This window comes from Folsomia candida, unplaced genomic scaffold (genome assembly GCF_002217175.1).
Source record: "Folsomia candida strain VU population unplaced genomic scaffold, ASM221717v1 Fcan01_Sc029, whole genome shotgun sequence".
NCBI lineage: Eukaryota > Metazoa > Arthropoda > Collembola > Entomobryomorpha > Isotomidae > Folsomia > Folsomia candida.
This window is the reverse complement of record NW_019091221.1, coordinates 813,273-829,864: the sequence shown is the minus strand read 5'-3', so window position 1 is coordinate 829,864 and position 16,592 is coordinate 813,273. Positions and strand designations below refer to the sequence as shown.

Below are 16,592 nucleotides of genomic sequence, written 5' to 3'. Positions count from 1 at the left end.
GTTAGCGATTATAATTTTTATGTACGATGATAGTCCTGGATTGAGAGTGGATAAAGTAATTATATGACTGCAGTCATATAATTTATCGGTAGAGATTAAATCAAATCATGATTTTATTTTGTGTAACTTGCTTATTTGTAGTAACAACAAGAACTCGAGGGTCAATTATTGTCACATTGACAACAATTGCCCTGGTTTTCATATGCGAATATTTCGAGATATTTTCGCCCTTCACATATCATAAATAGCGTACACTAGGGGGTGGTTAAATTTCAAAAATATCACATGTATGTGAATATTTTGATTGGAAGGCGAAATTTTTTCCCCAGGTACGGACATAGATATATCCGTATCGAGATTGTTTCCCGACATCCGATAACCGAAGTCGGGAACATGTATAAAATCCAAAATAATGGTCTACTTTAATTTTTTTGCAAAAAATAAATCATCGTCACTGGGGAATTTCCGATGAATAATCAATAATGTATAGTAATTCGTACACTCGTTGCTTGTGACAACCCCAATTGACATGTCAATCTAATCGTAAGAATTAGAACTTCCAATGTTTGTAATGCGAGAAACGAATCGATCAAGTTTGAAAATTGGGCATTTCCTTAACAGAAGTTGATCATGTTCAAAATAATTTAAACCTTTTAATTTTTAATTAGCCTGAAGTGTACGTATTCATAGTCCATTAATCGTAGAACTGAATGTGAAGCCCAACGGTCCAAATATTATTGATCAAACCTCGTCACGTAGCCTAGGTTTTGTGGGCATTATATAGAAATTAGTTGCACAATTTAAATATACAGGGTGGTTTAAATGGTCAGGTTACAATGGAAAATTTTTCAATAGGAAAAATTCCCAAATCTCCATTGGTTAACGAAATTTTGCCTCTGAAGTTCAATATTTTAAGAATTTTGGCATCAGTGTTCCATAAGTTTTGATAAAAATTAATAAAAATCTCAATCGCAAATCCGTAACTAATGGAGATTTACGAGTTTTTCCCATTGCAAAATTTTCCATTGTAACCTGTCGTTAAAACCACCCTGTATATTTCTTCTTATTTACACAATGTGGAAACGTATTCGTACAATATGAATATGTAAATATGTTTAAGTTGGTACATAATCGATAAATATTTATGTAAATATGTATCATGTATGGAAAATAATTTGAAAAGGAAAACACAAGATAAAATATATGTATATATTCTGAACCATCCTGCCGAAACCTTTCCAACGATACCCGAATCATGTAGTGATGTGAGATTTGACCTTTCTATACGTTGAGTTCGAAATCACGAAATTTGTTTTGTGAATTTAAAAAAACCGTCGAAAAGGGTTGTAGGGAATAAAAGTAGGAAGCTTTTGGTGAAAACCGCTTTCAAAAATATTGAACCGTGTATGTGCAATATGTAAATCTCAGACGGGGCGATGTCTCCTCAAAATTCCTGCATGATTGACGAGCCTTGTTGGCAAATGAGATCAGCATAATTTAACGCATAATTTTAAGCTGAAAATTTTCTCCGAAATGAATAATTGTTGATACTATAATAATAATACGGATTTATTCATTCCTTTAGTCAATCCATTACATTTTACGATAAGATCAAACCCTATCTAGTAGGAAATACTAGATCATACACTTTCTATTCATCATTCAATGATTAATATAGGTTACAGCTTTTAGTTACATAATCAAAAAATAATATAATTACATACAGTAAAGTTGGTTTGTAATTTTAAATAGTTATCTTAAATTTCTACGATACGACAACGATTTCTTGATACCCGAATTAATTATTTAGATAGACAAATTTAATAAAACATATACAGATTTAATATAACACGTAATAATTGCATTTAGATGATGGGTGATGGTTTCAAAAAATTTATTTATTTCTCAAACCTCACCAAAAAAAATTACAAGTCAACATCAATAACCCAAATGGTATCGTGTGTAGTTTCCAAATAATTATTTAAATTTTGACTGGCCCCTCCAAACACGTAAAGACGATTCAAATTCGGCACGAAGGCTATCCCCGTTCTCGAAAAGAGAACATCGTCCCCTCCCGGAAGCCCCACGACTGGACAATATTTCCCAGTCCAACTCTGCATTTGAAACCAAAATAGGCTCTCCGTCGGTTTAAATCCTCCCACAACAAATCCATCAGTCTCGTCATTCGACACGGCGGGAACATTCAAATAGTCGTCGGGAATTTGAAAGTTGTAAATCTGCCCATAATCCGGCGCGGGTTCATGGATCACCTGGTCACACATGTTCACATTCATTCATTTCAAGATGAATGAATAAATTATTCATTTAATATTCAAAATCTGAATGAATATTGCATGAATATTTGATTTGATTCTTGAATAAATTAATATTGAGTGATTATCTATTCAATTCGTGGAAATCAATAATGAAGGAATATTCTTTTCATCATTCACTTTTAACTCATGCTTACATAATACATAGGGAAAGTTGAGAAATTCACTCAATGCTATGAATTTTGAATAAAACGAATAATGAAGGAATTCTGAATAACGGATAAATGTTGAATAAGTAATGAATAGTTTTTTTTACAAATTATTAATGAGTGAATAAGGTTTGAATATTTTTTTCAAGGCTTTGAGTGAAACAACTTTGAATGAATAAATATTTTTTAACATGTATATCACCTGATCATAGGGCGGGCTCACGGCGGCATTCCCCTGCCCAAAAACGTACGCAGCTTGCTTGTTCTTATCCCAAAATGCGACCGCTGTCCGAAACTTGGTGGGAAGGTCGGCCATCTGTTCCCAAGCGTAGGTCTGCATGTCAAACTTAATTACACCTTCCTGAAACAAATTTCCTGCCATGACGTACGCCGTAGATTGATCGACCGCGAAGGACGCCGAATAGTGGAAGTAGTACGGAATCCGGTTAACTATGTCGACCTGGTTGGTGTAGGAATTAAACTTGATGACATAATGGGAATTATAGCCGGGTATTGCACCCCCGAAGTAGAAGTAGTTTCCGAGCCCGTCAGCCGTCAAGGTGCCGAGGTACACACCGAATGGGAGGTGGGCGACGAGTTGAATGGTATCGGTGGATATGGTGTACTTTAAAATCTCATTGGAATATACGTCAGGCCCAGAAAGTGTCCAGCGACACCCGCCGAATATATAGATCGCGTCGTCCCCGTCGTACGACACGACGGGGACTTGTGTCGGGTGGGGAAGGTGGGCGTCGCATTTTTTAGCGTAGAGTTGCGAACAATCTGCTGCGTCGGTAAGATAGGGAAAGGCTGAAAAGAAAATGAGCAACCCAAATATTAATATTTTTAAATTAGGAGCCATATTTTGGGGGAGAAACGGTATAAATATGAATAAGTTCTTGTTTGAATGGTGAATAAAGTCAGGATTTCTTGGGTGGAATATTTATCAGGTTTATTATTTTCAGTGGATGGCTGTAGGAACGATATGACTTAACTGACCCTCAGATTCTCTTTTTATATACGAGAACTACGCAGTTGGTGTACAAACCGACTCCGTTGAACTGAGTGAATACGCAGTTCAAATAATATAATCAAGTTCGGAGAAACACCGCTCGCATTAATTCGAGGTTCGGGGAAGCAGCATTACTCGTGACTATGAATATATTTAATAGGCGAGAAGCAAAATGCTGGACCTATTATTTAGTAAAATATTCCTTATATAACACCAACACGGATAAGGTGTACCTAGTCTATTCACATAAATGTTAAAAAAATGTTAAAATGTGACAGTTTTACATCGCCAGGACTCAGATTTCTCTGCTTTTCAGCCTCAGATGGCGACTTCTTGCCATAATTTCGTAGCAAGTTGTCTCATCCCCACAGAGAACGGACTCTGCTAGGGGCTGTGCACAGTGACATTGCCATTCCGTATGGCTGGGCTCACCCTGTCACGAGACAGCACCTACCCCGTACTAACACCGAGCCGAGTAGGATTAGCAATAGCTTCCCGGCCAGAGGAATCGAACGTGTGACTGCGTGGTGACAATCCTACCCTCGTACCTCTGAGCCGTAGGGCCTTGCTTATAATGTGTTACTCGCCCGGTACTTTTGAACCAGATAAGGTCAAATAAAAAGCAAGTTGCATTTTGTACATTTGTACGTGTAGTTGTTATCATTGATGGTAACCTCGTTGACCTGAATTTACTATGACCAAGGATGGAGGAACTTTACTACACGCACGTGGGAATAAGTTCTCAGTTTTAAATTTAAATTTTCTAAAATGAATGGGTTCTACGCGTTTATAGTATAAACTTTATACTAGTAACACTTTATCTGAGTAGACCTGGTATGTGGATCAAATTAAATTTAAAGGGATTTTATGTTAGTAGAAATTAATTCATAATCATCACCTGATGGTACTTATCCGTTTGTTGCATGACCACTTTTGTCGGTAAGTGAATGAGTTTATACACAGGTGTTAATCAATTGTTTACGTGAATTCGTTAAATCCTGATTGTCGATTAATGACGAAAAAACTCTTTCCCTGAAAAAATGATTCCATCAATAAAATTTGAGCGGCTTATTAAGTCATATAACAAATTATGGGTTCGCAATAAATTCATTAAACTCATCATGCGGTACGAAAACTGATGTTAGGATTTCGTTCATCCAACAATTAGCATGTATTTTTAAACGTATTTAAAAGAACCTGGCAGAAAAACGTGAAAATTATTTCAAAACAAACGTATGCACATAAAATCCAGTAAGCTAATTAGATTGGAAAATTGTATATAATAATAACAATAATTAATTCTGAAAATTCTTAAGGCTCATGGCCAATAGAATTGCAAGTTATTATCTACATTGGTTTTGGAGTAGTAACCCGAGTCCGTAAACACATATTCGAAGTTTGTATATATTTATTTACAAAGGTGCCTAATTTAGGCAGCCTAGATAAGAGATGTGTAGATTCATATTTACATATACATATGTATTTATTGTGCATTTTTCATTTCTAATTACTTAAATAAATTAGTTCAAATATTTTTGCGTAAAAATAATATGTAGATATATCCATACATTGGATACCCATATATCTATATATGATATACCATATGCACCTGTCAACTTTACTAAATACTCTTGTTAAAAATTAAATAAAGGTATACAGATCTGCAATATTTATGATTACTGGTATTTACTTTGCACATATTTTTGGACCCACAATAAACTCTGCAAATTCACAATGTATTATAAGTAAAAAAGCGAGATAATTAAAAAGTAGCTTCAACTACTTACAATATGATGACTATTTATTATTTTCTACGTATGAGCATTCCTTCGGGGAGACGCGCCCTACCCGCGCTCTCAACCGTGGGGTCCAGGAATCTACTCGAGTATAAACGTTCCGCGACGAGGACCAGCAGCGCGACGACGTAGCCAATGAAGACGAACAGAAACGCGGTGAAGGCATCGTGGAAGCGGACTGGATCCAAGTCTCGCGCCTTCTCGCGGTCTGTCGCGAGACAGACTTATTAATGTATGAATGATAGTATATTCTCCCTGCTTCTGCGCATTTGCGTCCGAACGTGTAGTTATTGCAATTTTGAAACTAAGGAGTAGAAGGTCACTACTTGTCGGGCCCCGATTTCGATCTCCTTTGGATATGTTGTAGTACTGCATGAGTGTAGAAAAAGTGAAGGAGGGTTAGACTCCATGAGCCCATTTACGCCCGCCACACCCGCTCAAAGGCGCCCAAACCCCCAGAGTTGCCGAACTAAAATCATCGTCAAAAATCGAGTTTTGGTCAGATTTTCAAAAAATTTACATCTTTGTGATCCCAGATAGTTGCTCTATCATATCCAATAGCAAACTCAACTTTTTTGAAATTTTCAATATTTTCGAAGATTTTCTGACCGTTATGTATTGAAAAAATTCGAAATTTCAAAAAAGTTGAGTTTGCTATTGGATATGATAGAGCAACTATCTGGGATCACAAAGATGTAAATTTTTTGAAAATCTGACCAAAACTCGATTTTTGACGATGATTTTAGTTCGGCAACTCTGGGGGTTTGGGCGCCTTTGAGCGGGTGTGGCGGGCGTAAATGGGCTCATGGAGTCTAACCCTCCTTCACTTTTTCTACACTCATGCAGTACTACAACATATCCAAAGGAGATCGAAATCGGGGCCCGACAAGTAGTGACCTTCTACTCCTTAGTTTCAAAATTGCAATAACTACACGTTCGGACGCAAATGCGCAGAAGCAGGGAGAATATACTATCATTCATACATTAATAAGTCTCTCCCGCTCCGATCGCACAATGTTAATTACATAGAAAATCTGTTAATGCAAACATTAGCTCACTTGTGGTTAAAGATTTTCGCATACTCGGACCCCTTCTTGAGAACCATGGAAGTCTTGTAGCGGAAGTCGGAGAGCGGCACCTTCGAGAGGGCGCTGCAGACTGACTGCTCACTGTAGCCGAGGCTGAGCGCCGTCTGGTAGAACAAGTCCTGATAGGAAATGAAGGCTTTGGAGAGGTTCGGGTCCAGTAGGTGACTCAATTCATCGATTGTTTGGACTAGAAGAACGTCCTGCTTCAGGCCCCACGACTGGATCAGGTTCTGCAGAATATAGAGCTCAAAAGGTTAGCACGGAAAATATTTATTCAACAATAAATATGTGACCTTTTTTTCTGAATTCCCTCATCAAATAGTTTGCTCGTACCTTGAGAATGAGTTGGAACGGTTCGCTGTTGTTGTGAACGGTGAAATCGAATTTGTAAGTGATAAAATCTACGAACCGTTGGATCGGGACGAAGTGGATGGCGACCGTGGAGACGATAGCGGCCGAGTAAGCGCCATACACCATGACGCCACACAGCGAGCCAGAAATGAAGATCAACCTGAAAGCCGATGAAGCTGGCACGAAGTACCAAGCTGTGCACGGTGAAACCACAATACAGAATTTAATCGGTGGTTTGGCATTCTTACGTTAACTATTCAATGTATCGAAAATTGATTTCATATAGTTTTACGCCAAGTGTTCGGTGACAAATCATCTCCGCAGTGGCGTTCCTTGGATTGGGACGGCCTGGAGCACATATTCAGTCCGGCCTTTTCAAAACTGGTGCAAAATATCTAGTCATGCTTCAAAGTGGGTCGTAAAATTAAGTATTACATCTAGGCGTCTACATACCCTCTATCCACGCAGGTTTGAACTTTCTCAGAAATTGAGAATTCTGCGAAACTACGCCACTGTCAGTCTTAAATTCCCCATATTTAGCATAAAGAAAATTCTTTTGAAACTGACAGCGGCGTAGTTTCTCAAAATTATTAATATCTGTAAAAGTTCAAACCTGCGCGGATGGAGATATCCAAATTTCAAACGGCGGAGTAAATTTTACATGACACAAATTTTCGGCTCATTTTAATTTCCCTATCAATGATATATTGATATGAATTATAATTTGCAGCGGAACTCATAAAGTTAGAATTTTATAATATTGGTGCTAATTCCACTCTCTTTGTCCCTTGGAATCGGCACTAAAAATCTCAAAAAACGGTACCGAGGCAGATCCATAGTTTAACCTTTTCAGGAGTATGTATGAGGAATACAATGATGCATTAATTCTGTAACAATATAAGTACATACGTATGTTACGGTAGTGGTATGGGAGGAAGAATGCATTGATTCAAATAAAAGTCTAAAACATATACAGAGTCTGACATTCCATTAGAAATGTCCAAATTTTCAGAAGGAAAATGTTCTTATTAACACTCAATTGCATAAATGGGGGGATTCTGCTATAGTAGAATCTCCTAAAATCAAAACAATTTTTACATACATACGTCGCGGAGAGAGAATAGCGGAAATAAGTGTCCTCCCAGTCTGGGAGTCCCAGAAACAACAATTACTTTCGTCTTGCACCATGAGCACAATTTTTCAGTGCGACTACTCTTCTTCCCGAACTAGAACGTGTTCCATAACGACAATTGTCTTCGCTCGAATCAAACGATTAAAGCTTAGTACTCAGGAAGGAATTTTGACGCGAAGCGGCAGATTCTTTGATTTCAATTAAATTACACCTTCACAGGACTCCGAAATTTCAATACAATGTGTACCAAACATTTGTGTTTATATAAATCAACCCGAAAGTGTTCCCATGTCGCTTTTCCTATTTCATGCTAAACATTTTCATGCCAAAAATCCGCCCTGACCAAGGATCCCTGAGCACTAAATAGGTTTAAGCTCAATCTACATTCCGCCCAATTAACCAGAAAGCATGTGCTAGCTTCACAAATAAGGCGTCCAAAATCATAAGTTTTACGCTTATTCCGCTTTTTCAAATTTAGGTAAAACCGGTTTTCGATTAATCAGATTTTGGAAAATTCTGCGAAACCAGGTTTATATTAATCGGATTTTGGAAATTCGTAGGAAAAATGTGTTCGATTCGCACCTATCGGGTTTTGAAGACGGTTTTATTCCAAATTTAAAAAAATTAGCAAATATAATAACCACAAATTTAATGCAAAATTCAGATTAAATGTAAACTTGGGAATAAGGGATTATAGCATGATTAATTCTTATCTCAATAATCTATATTATAATTTCGAAAAGTCCGTCCCGTGAGATTTTCCGTGACATTCCTGCATTCTGATTGGCTGACAGCTTTCTAGCTCCATCAATCAGAGCACGGTTACGATTGTTTGATAGGGTTATGATTTCGGTTATGATTTGGGTTATGATTACGGTTATGATTATGGTTATGATTTCGGTTATGATTTCGGTTATGATTACGGTTATGATTATGGTTATGATTTCGGTTATGATTACGGTTATAATTTGGGTTATGATTACGGTTATAATTTCGGTTATGATCTCGGTTATGAATACGTTGTGATTTCGGTTATGATTACGGTTATGATTTCGGTTATGATTTGGGTTATCATTTCGGTTATGATCTCGGTTATGATTACGGTTATGATTTGGTTATGATTTCGGTTATGATTTCGGTAAGCAACCTTAAAAAAATGTCCTTAGCAACGTTAAAAAATTCCCTCACAACGTTAAAAAGATTCCTTAGCAACCTTACAAATTTCCGTAGCAACCTAAAAAAAATGTCTTAGCAACGTTGCAAAAATCATTAGCAAAGTTAACAAAAATCCTTGGCAACGTTACAAAATTTCCATAACAACGTTAAAAAATTTCCGTAGCAACGTGAGAAAATTCCTTACCAACGTTAAAAAAATTCCGTAGCAACCTTAAAAAATTTCCTTAGTAACGTGAGACAAATTCCTTAGAAACGTTGAAAAATGTCCCTAGCAACGTTAAAAAAATTCCGTAGCAGCCTTAAAAAATGTCCTAGGCAACGCTAAAATAATTCGTTAGCAACGTTAAAAAATTTCTGTATCAAGGTGAGAACAATTCCTTAGCAACGTTAAAAAATGTCGTTAGCAACGTTAAAAAGGTTCCTTAGCATCGTTAGAAAATTTCCTTAGCAACGATAAAAAATTTCCTTAGTAACTTTAAAAAAATTCCGTAGCAGGCTTAAAACATATCCTAGGCAACGCTAAAATAATTCGTTAGCAACGATAAAAAACTCCTTAGCAAAGTCAAAAAAATTCCTGAGCAACGTTAAAAAATTGCATAGCAGCCATAAAAAAGTCGGTCGCAACGTTGGAAACTGTCTGGGAACATTCAAAATTTGTGATGACATTGATAAGTTCTGCACAACGTTATAAAAATTCCTAAATAATTTCCAAAACAAGCCAAGGATTTCATAGGGAGTGATACATCGCGACAGTCGTAGACTGGTTGATTTTATTAAATAATTTTGATATATTTGTTTGAAACGTGGCCCGTCATTAAGACGGGCTTATAGGCTAGTCAAACATTAAACATTAGATCCAAAAAAATTCGTATGATTAAAAACCAAAACCCGGTTTTCGAGTGTGCAAACACCGGATTTTTACAAAACCCATTTCTTCGAAAATTGTGAAATCGGTTTTTTGGAGTATTGTAAAAATTGTGACCGGTTTTTGCTTAAATCAAAAACCGGCTTTTACCTTTATATCAGCTTTTACGAAATTGGAAAAACCAATTTTGAATACCTCCCCCTAAGTACCCGACGATATTCACTTTCTTTGAAATTAAATTCCCTAGCTCATTTCTTGAAATCACATGTTACATGAGATTATGAACTCGTGGAGGGGGGTATGAAATTATATGTAATACTACATTTTGTATGACACATCAACGTTCTCATGAGCTAAAGGTCTAAACCCGTAAGAGCAGATTCGGGTTTATAATCGTTAGATTTTTGAGTAGGAACACACGGCCTGGCAAATAAAGTCTTTGTTACATTTTCCGACACTTACAATTTACTTTGTTAGTATGCAATTATCTTGCGGGCGTGTGATAGGACAATTATATCTAGTGTATTGGACGTGCCGGTACGGCCCTCCGGGCCGTACGGCCTGGAGCCAGCGCTCCACCTAGAAGCATCGTCGGTACGGGCCTGCATCTCCGTATGGTAAGTACTTGTCAGTATATGATAAAACTAGCGTAGAAGCCCGTCTACCGCCGGGCGACGGGCTTATTTAATTTCCGTGAAAATTAAGTAGGATTGTTCACAATTCCACCGAATTTTTTGTTTGTTTATTGTATCTATGTATATTATTAGCTGGAAATGTCTGCTAGGAAGGGAAGTGAAACTTTATTGACTTTCACTTCCGTCACGGAAAATTACTTTCACTTCCCTTGCAGACAAACAGTTCCAGCTTATAATATGGATAACTTATAAACAAGGCCCCAAAAAGGGAAATCTTAGTGGGGCTTGGTGCGACTACAACTAATAAATAAAATTAGATTGGAGAATTTTTGCATCACCGCTCTCTGTACCATTCTTTACTGGAAGTAATCATTTGGAATAAATGGCTCCCCTCAAACATTCTTGTAATTTCATGGGAATAAGAATTAATAGGATATCAAGATTATAGGATTATCCAGAAAATATTAAAATTAAATATTTCCAACTTTTATAGCATATTTGCAACTGTTTGCATCTTAAACTTAAGGGTTCGTAGTTCACAATTGTTTATCAATTATATTAGTTCTCAGTTAATTTACCAAACTTCTCGTTCACTTGCAAAAACGTCTTCTTAAAAGCCCTAATTCAATAAATGTAAAAATGCTTGTGCATGCAAAACAAAATTTATATTGGATCCAGTAAGAACGGTACAGAGAGCGGTGATGCAAAAATTATGCAATCTAATTTTATTTATTAGTTGTAGTCACACCAAGCCTCACTAAGATTTCCCTTTTTGGGGCCTTGTTTATTTAATACTTGTAATTGAGTTCTTTATATATTTAATAATAAGAACCACACGGTCCTTAAAGCTAGAGTTGATTACAAGATTTATTGTCAACAACATTAATGCTTAGCGTTGCTGCAAAAATTTGAAGGTTTTCTAAATTTAATAATCTCTTGAGTTCTTAACCGATTTTGATCATCCGGATCATAAATTTACCAAATCAGTTTCAACGTCATTTCTAAATTTCATAAGAATAATCGGTACAAAATGTCATCAAAATCGGTTGAGAAATGACTGAGATATTGAATTATTTCTGTCAGTTTTTGGGGTGGGGTCAATGCACACAATATGTAATTTTTGTTGCCAGGTATACAGGTCACTAAAAATTGAAATTTTTTAGATTTCAAATTTGAATAACTTTCTGAGTTCCTAACGGATTTGGATAATCTTGGACTTAAAATAACCGGGATGACTTTGTCTACAATGTTTTCAATAAGTGAACATGTTTGGATGACCCATTAATGAACTATGAAAAGAAATGTTCAGCAAGGGGCAAATTTTCGCGTATTTTTGCCAATAACTATCTCAAAAAACAAAAATTCCAAAAGGCGACTCGCACATCGTTTTGAAATTATCTAACAATGATCGGTGCAAAATTTCATCCAAATCGGTTGAGAAACGACTGAGATATCGTCGGTGGTCACTTTTTTGGGGAGGGTCAAATGCATACTTAGTAATTTTTTTGTTGCTAGGTATTTGCCTCACTAAGAAAAATAACTAACACTGCAGCGTTATGTTTAAATCCGTCATAAATTTCAAGATTTTCTTGAAAATTCACTCACATTTTTGACAGCTGGCGGCAACGGCGAAAAGAGCGACTGTGGCTGCGAACTCGGCATCCTTTCCAACATGGATTCCGCCTTCAGAGGAGCCGGCATGGAACCACTGCCCCAACAGAACCGTAAGAACGAGTAGGATCCACATCGAGAGAATGGTGGCCCACAAGGTCGCGTTAAACGGGGCTGTGACAATGTCCCGCATAGAGTTGGCGGGAGGTTGTTTGAAGAAAACGTAAATTCTGAAACAGGGTTAGCACAAACAGTTCTCTAAAAATAGAACCAAATATGGTTCCATGCTCAAAATAGCGTGATAATAAATCGTTACCGGTCAGAATGACTACCAATGGTAGAAATTTAAAATAGCAACAACGTAGGGTTCTACGGTTTTAGCGAAATTTACTGGCATACATGAGATAACAAACTTGAATTTGGTAGAAACCATAGTCAACATTCAGGGATAAATTGTTACCCACAAAACCACTTTGGTCACTCCAACCCTGAACGATTTCGTCCCATGTTAATTTGAATGAATTTAACTCGGTGTGAATTATTTTGTTTACAGAGTGGAGTAGACGGGCTGGAGAAATGTGACACTATTAGCACGAAATTCGACCACCATCCCAGTCGTGAAGCTAAAATCCGCTTCTTCAGAGTTCGCTTGAGCCAAGATGTTCACAGCTAAACTCTTCTTTCCCAGAGGGACCATGCTGGCGTCGTATGTCACCTCCATCCTGACCACGCCCATTAGAATGACTACTTTACTAAAGGCTTTTACATACATATGCTTTTCTTGTGAAAATTGTGCATACGAAAAGTTGAGCATCTTGGCGAGGTCCCAGTACCAAAAGGCTGCACTACCCCCGACCAGTGAAAGCTTCCCGTTTACTCGGTCCACTTTCACCCATTTGCTGTACCGGTCTTGCTTATAAATTATACGACACTTTCACAATTTCATCCCCTAATTTAACTCAGAAATTTGGATAAACTCGAACACCTTAGTTGAAGCCACCATCGTGATCCCCATGAAGTCACTGCATCGTCCTACCTTCCCTCCTAGAACGTCGTAATGGTGGACGAATTTAAACTCGTCATCATTGCCATCGCTATAAGTTTGATCATCCCGCCATTCTTCCAAGAAAATGGGTAGTGTCATCCTGCTGAGAAAGTGGAATGTCTTCACTGAGTAGGATTCCCACAAGGAGGCCTTTACCACTTCACCGCTCCCGCCACCACTCACAAAAATCGTGTACATGTCAGAGTTGACGAGAAAGTTGGATAGTGTGGTTTGGCCCAGGAACGTTTTCAGCCTGTCCCGCTCCGCCACGGGATCCTGCCACGCTAACATTTCAGGATAGATGAAAACCATGATGAAATGTGTTTTAATCGCAGATGCCGCTGCTGATTCTCGTTTGCTTCTGGCTGCTCGCAGTCCAGATTTTATAGCCTCACCGTACACCTTAACCAGTGGTTAGTCAAACACTTATGTAAATATTTATTTTGAAGCCCCACACAACAAAATATACAAAATATACAAAATATTATATCAACTATCTACTTGCCTTGTTTACGATGTGGTGAAAGCTGTCCTGGTTGTGCTGAGGGAAGACGGCGATGCATCCGGGACGCCAGAGGGGCTCAACGAGTGAGAAATTTAAACCAACTAAGGTGTTTGTGGGGACGAAGGCAAAGCCGAACGTTCTCAAGTACGATGGACAACCTTCTGGGCCAAGGTCTGGGAAGGACGGTGCGCAAAAAAGGAGATTAAATAAATTGTTGGCAAGAAACATTTATGCAAAAATTTACACCTGTAGGTGCCACAAGTATGAGATCCATATCACAGGAGTTCACGCTCCTAAGCAATTTGAAAATCGCGCGCCACCCTGATTCCGTCCACTCGTCATAATGATGCGGACTCCTCGCGATGGTCACTCTCATCATTAGATGCAGCAACAGCAGCAGATCCGCTGCCTTGGTACTCTTCATTGCAACTACTGTTGAACTTTAGCACCTTTTGGCAAGGTACGTTTCCCCTGAATTAGCTCCAGGTCCAAGGTGACATAACGAAGAAGTGTTTCTCAAATATTTGCCAATTTGTGACATCTTTACAAATGTACAAAACCCATGCAGATAGAGAGAATAATCTTAAACGAGCACATATTGGCTGACACGACTGAGTGGAGAGTTTGTGAAGGAATGTCCACTCTTGACGTCACGTGAGAATCGTTATTACATAACCCATGTACTAAAGATTATACTGGAGACTTTGTGAAAGTAGGACCTGCAACATGTCGCTTAAGTTTTAAACGGATAACTTAAAATTATAACTCGTTTTCAAGAGATAAATGTGCAAAGGTAGAAAAAATATTGGCCAAGTTAGAAGTTGAAATATTGAATTTTTCAGTTCCGATGATGGCTGATTATCCCATTTTCGTAAGAACAGGAACGTGAGAGCAAAAGTTGTCAGCCTCAAACCATACCAGGTGGGCCCAAGTGACACTCTCGTAAGGTATTGACATAGCCAACGTACAATTAAGTAAGCAGGACCAATAGACGGGATGTTTCCTCTGAGCCCATTGTTTTATTAAGATTAACTACCTCTCCCTGAGAAACCCTCTCGTACATTTCTACATGAAAAATATCAGGTATGAAAACTTAAATATTAGAAAGAACCCGGCCGCTATAAAATGATAAAAACAGTGCCTATTTACTGAAGATCGTCAGTCCACCAACTCACCTCTTATACAAGGCTGGCTAACCGAAATTGCGCACCCTTTTTTATTATCGTGTATCGTGTATTATCGTCTTCAATAATTTTTGTGAGGTAAAAATCTCATAATTTGCACAATCAATTGTTTTAATCAAAATTACGATTTATGTATAAATAACTTTAAGCAATATGAAGTGGGATAAGCATACGAGCATATCTTATCTGTATACATTTTGGACCTTTTGCCTTGGAATTGTATTTTGTTTTATGATTATTATCACCTGCTGATTTATCCTTACTTGTTTTTTTAATTAGAATAGTTAAATATATGGTATATTGACCAAATGTAGATCATTGTTGTTGTACTTGCACGATGTATCCAATGAATTGGGAAAGACATAGTAATAAAGACATATAAATACATGCTTGTTGTCAGGATTTAAATAACACTTTTTCTCAATTGGACATAATATGAATGAATTGTGACGTTATTAATTGATTTAAGTTCAGTAAAACTCAAACGTTCGGAACATGTCTACACTCTAAATTAAAAAAAAACTTGCCTAAGATTCAGGTAAAAAGAGGATGACGCAAGGCCATCACCTCCTTTAATGCATTTCCGTTAGGACTACGAATAAATATAGGTGTTCACGAGTCGAGCTAAGCGAGATTTTGTTTGGCTCGACTCGGCTGGATAATAATAAGCCTTTTTTGTATATTTCATTTCTTTTGCAGGAATGCAACCTTCTTGGCTTGGATATACTGACAGTAAACACTTGTGACCTCCAGTGGACGCTGGAGCGTGGGGACTATGTCACCACATTTATTTGAACCCCCCCCCATCTCCCTGGCTATGTCAACTCACCACTTGACTCTGTAAAATATTAACTGGATTTAAAAAAAAATTAAAATATCATTGAGCAGGAAACAGGCCCGCCCTGGCCAAAAATCTTTCCAAGGCAAAAAATAAGGCGCCCCAAGCCTCCATCCAACATAGTTATAATTACAGCAAAATTGGTCCATATAATATAATAATCTTTATTGCATATATAACAATCATCATTTCAAGTATAGGTACATTTTAGTCAAATTTTAGTTTAGAATAATTGTGATAGTAGTCAGGGGATTAGAGGGAAAACCAGACTATGGTGGTCAGTTTGGAAAACCTCTGCCTGAACTGGGAAGGTTACCCAGTTCACCATTCGGCCCTGACTACCTGTAAACCCAGGTTCGGCCAGTGAATGACAGAGATTATAGGCAATTTACATATCGGAAAAATGGTGGCGTCCAAATGAGTAGGCGCCCTGCCGGCAGGGACACGACGGGTATTAGGCTGGAGTGGAGCATCCATGGGCCACAAACTAACCAATGACCCATTTAAGGGTTCGGCCTAAATGACCCCATAAAGGGGCCATGATGCACCCCACAAACTAACCCCTCCCATCGCAGCACATGACAAAGTCATGGGAACCCCGTAGACCTAGCCCAGCCGCCCCCACCAACACCGCGCACACTCACTTTTCCCCGACCACTCCCACATGTTCACCACCCCAATTTATCAAACAAAGGTCTCACCTGGGGGAGTCCTCCATGGGGTTGATCCTCCCGTGCACAGAGTCCGATGAGATCCATCTTCGCCTGATGGCTCAGCTTGTCGTTGCTGGGACGGGTCCGGCAGGGGGTGTTACTAGGCATGCAGGTGGGGGTGTGAGTGGACGACGCTCACGTGGCGTAGAGGCCTTAGGA

General features: G+C 38.2%; 1 protein-coding gene across 1 annotated transcript; it reads right to left on the bottom strand.

The window, feature by feature from the left end:
• Positions 1 to 1,544: 1,544 nt before the first annotated feature.
• Positions 1,545 to 3,513, bottom strand: LOC110860150. Its single transcript, XM_022109211.2, has 2 exons — positions 2,685 to 3,513; positions 1,545 to 2,270 (listed from the first exon to the last, which is right to left on the bottom strand). The coding sequence occupies exons 1-2, from the start codon at positions 3,342 to 3,344 to the stop codon at positions 1,926 to 1,928; spliced, it is 1,005 nt and encodes a 334-aa protein (XP_021964903.1). The 5' UTR covers positions 3,345 to 3,513; the 3' UTR covers positions 1,545 to 1,925.
• Positions 3,514 to 16,592: the final 13,079 nt, after the last annotated feature.

Excerpts from the sequence above, each read along its gene's own strand:
- LOC110860150 (XM_022109211.2), bottom strand. The coding sequence starts at position 3,344 with ATGGCTCCTAATTTAAAAATATTAATATTTGGGTTGCTCATTTTCTTT. Across the intron at positions 2,271-2,684 it reads TGAGCCCGCCCTATGATCAG|GTGATCCATGAACCCGCGCC; the intron begins GTGATATACATG and ends ATGTGTGACCAG.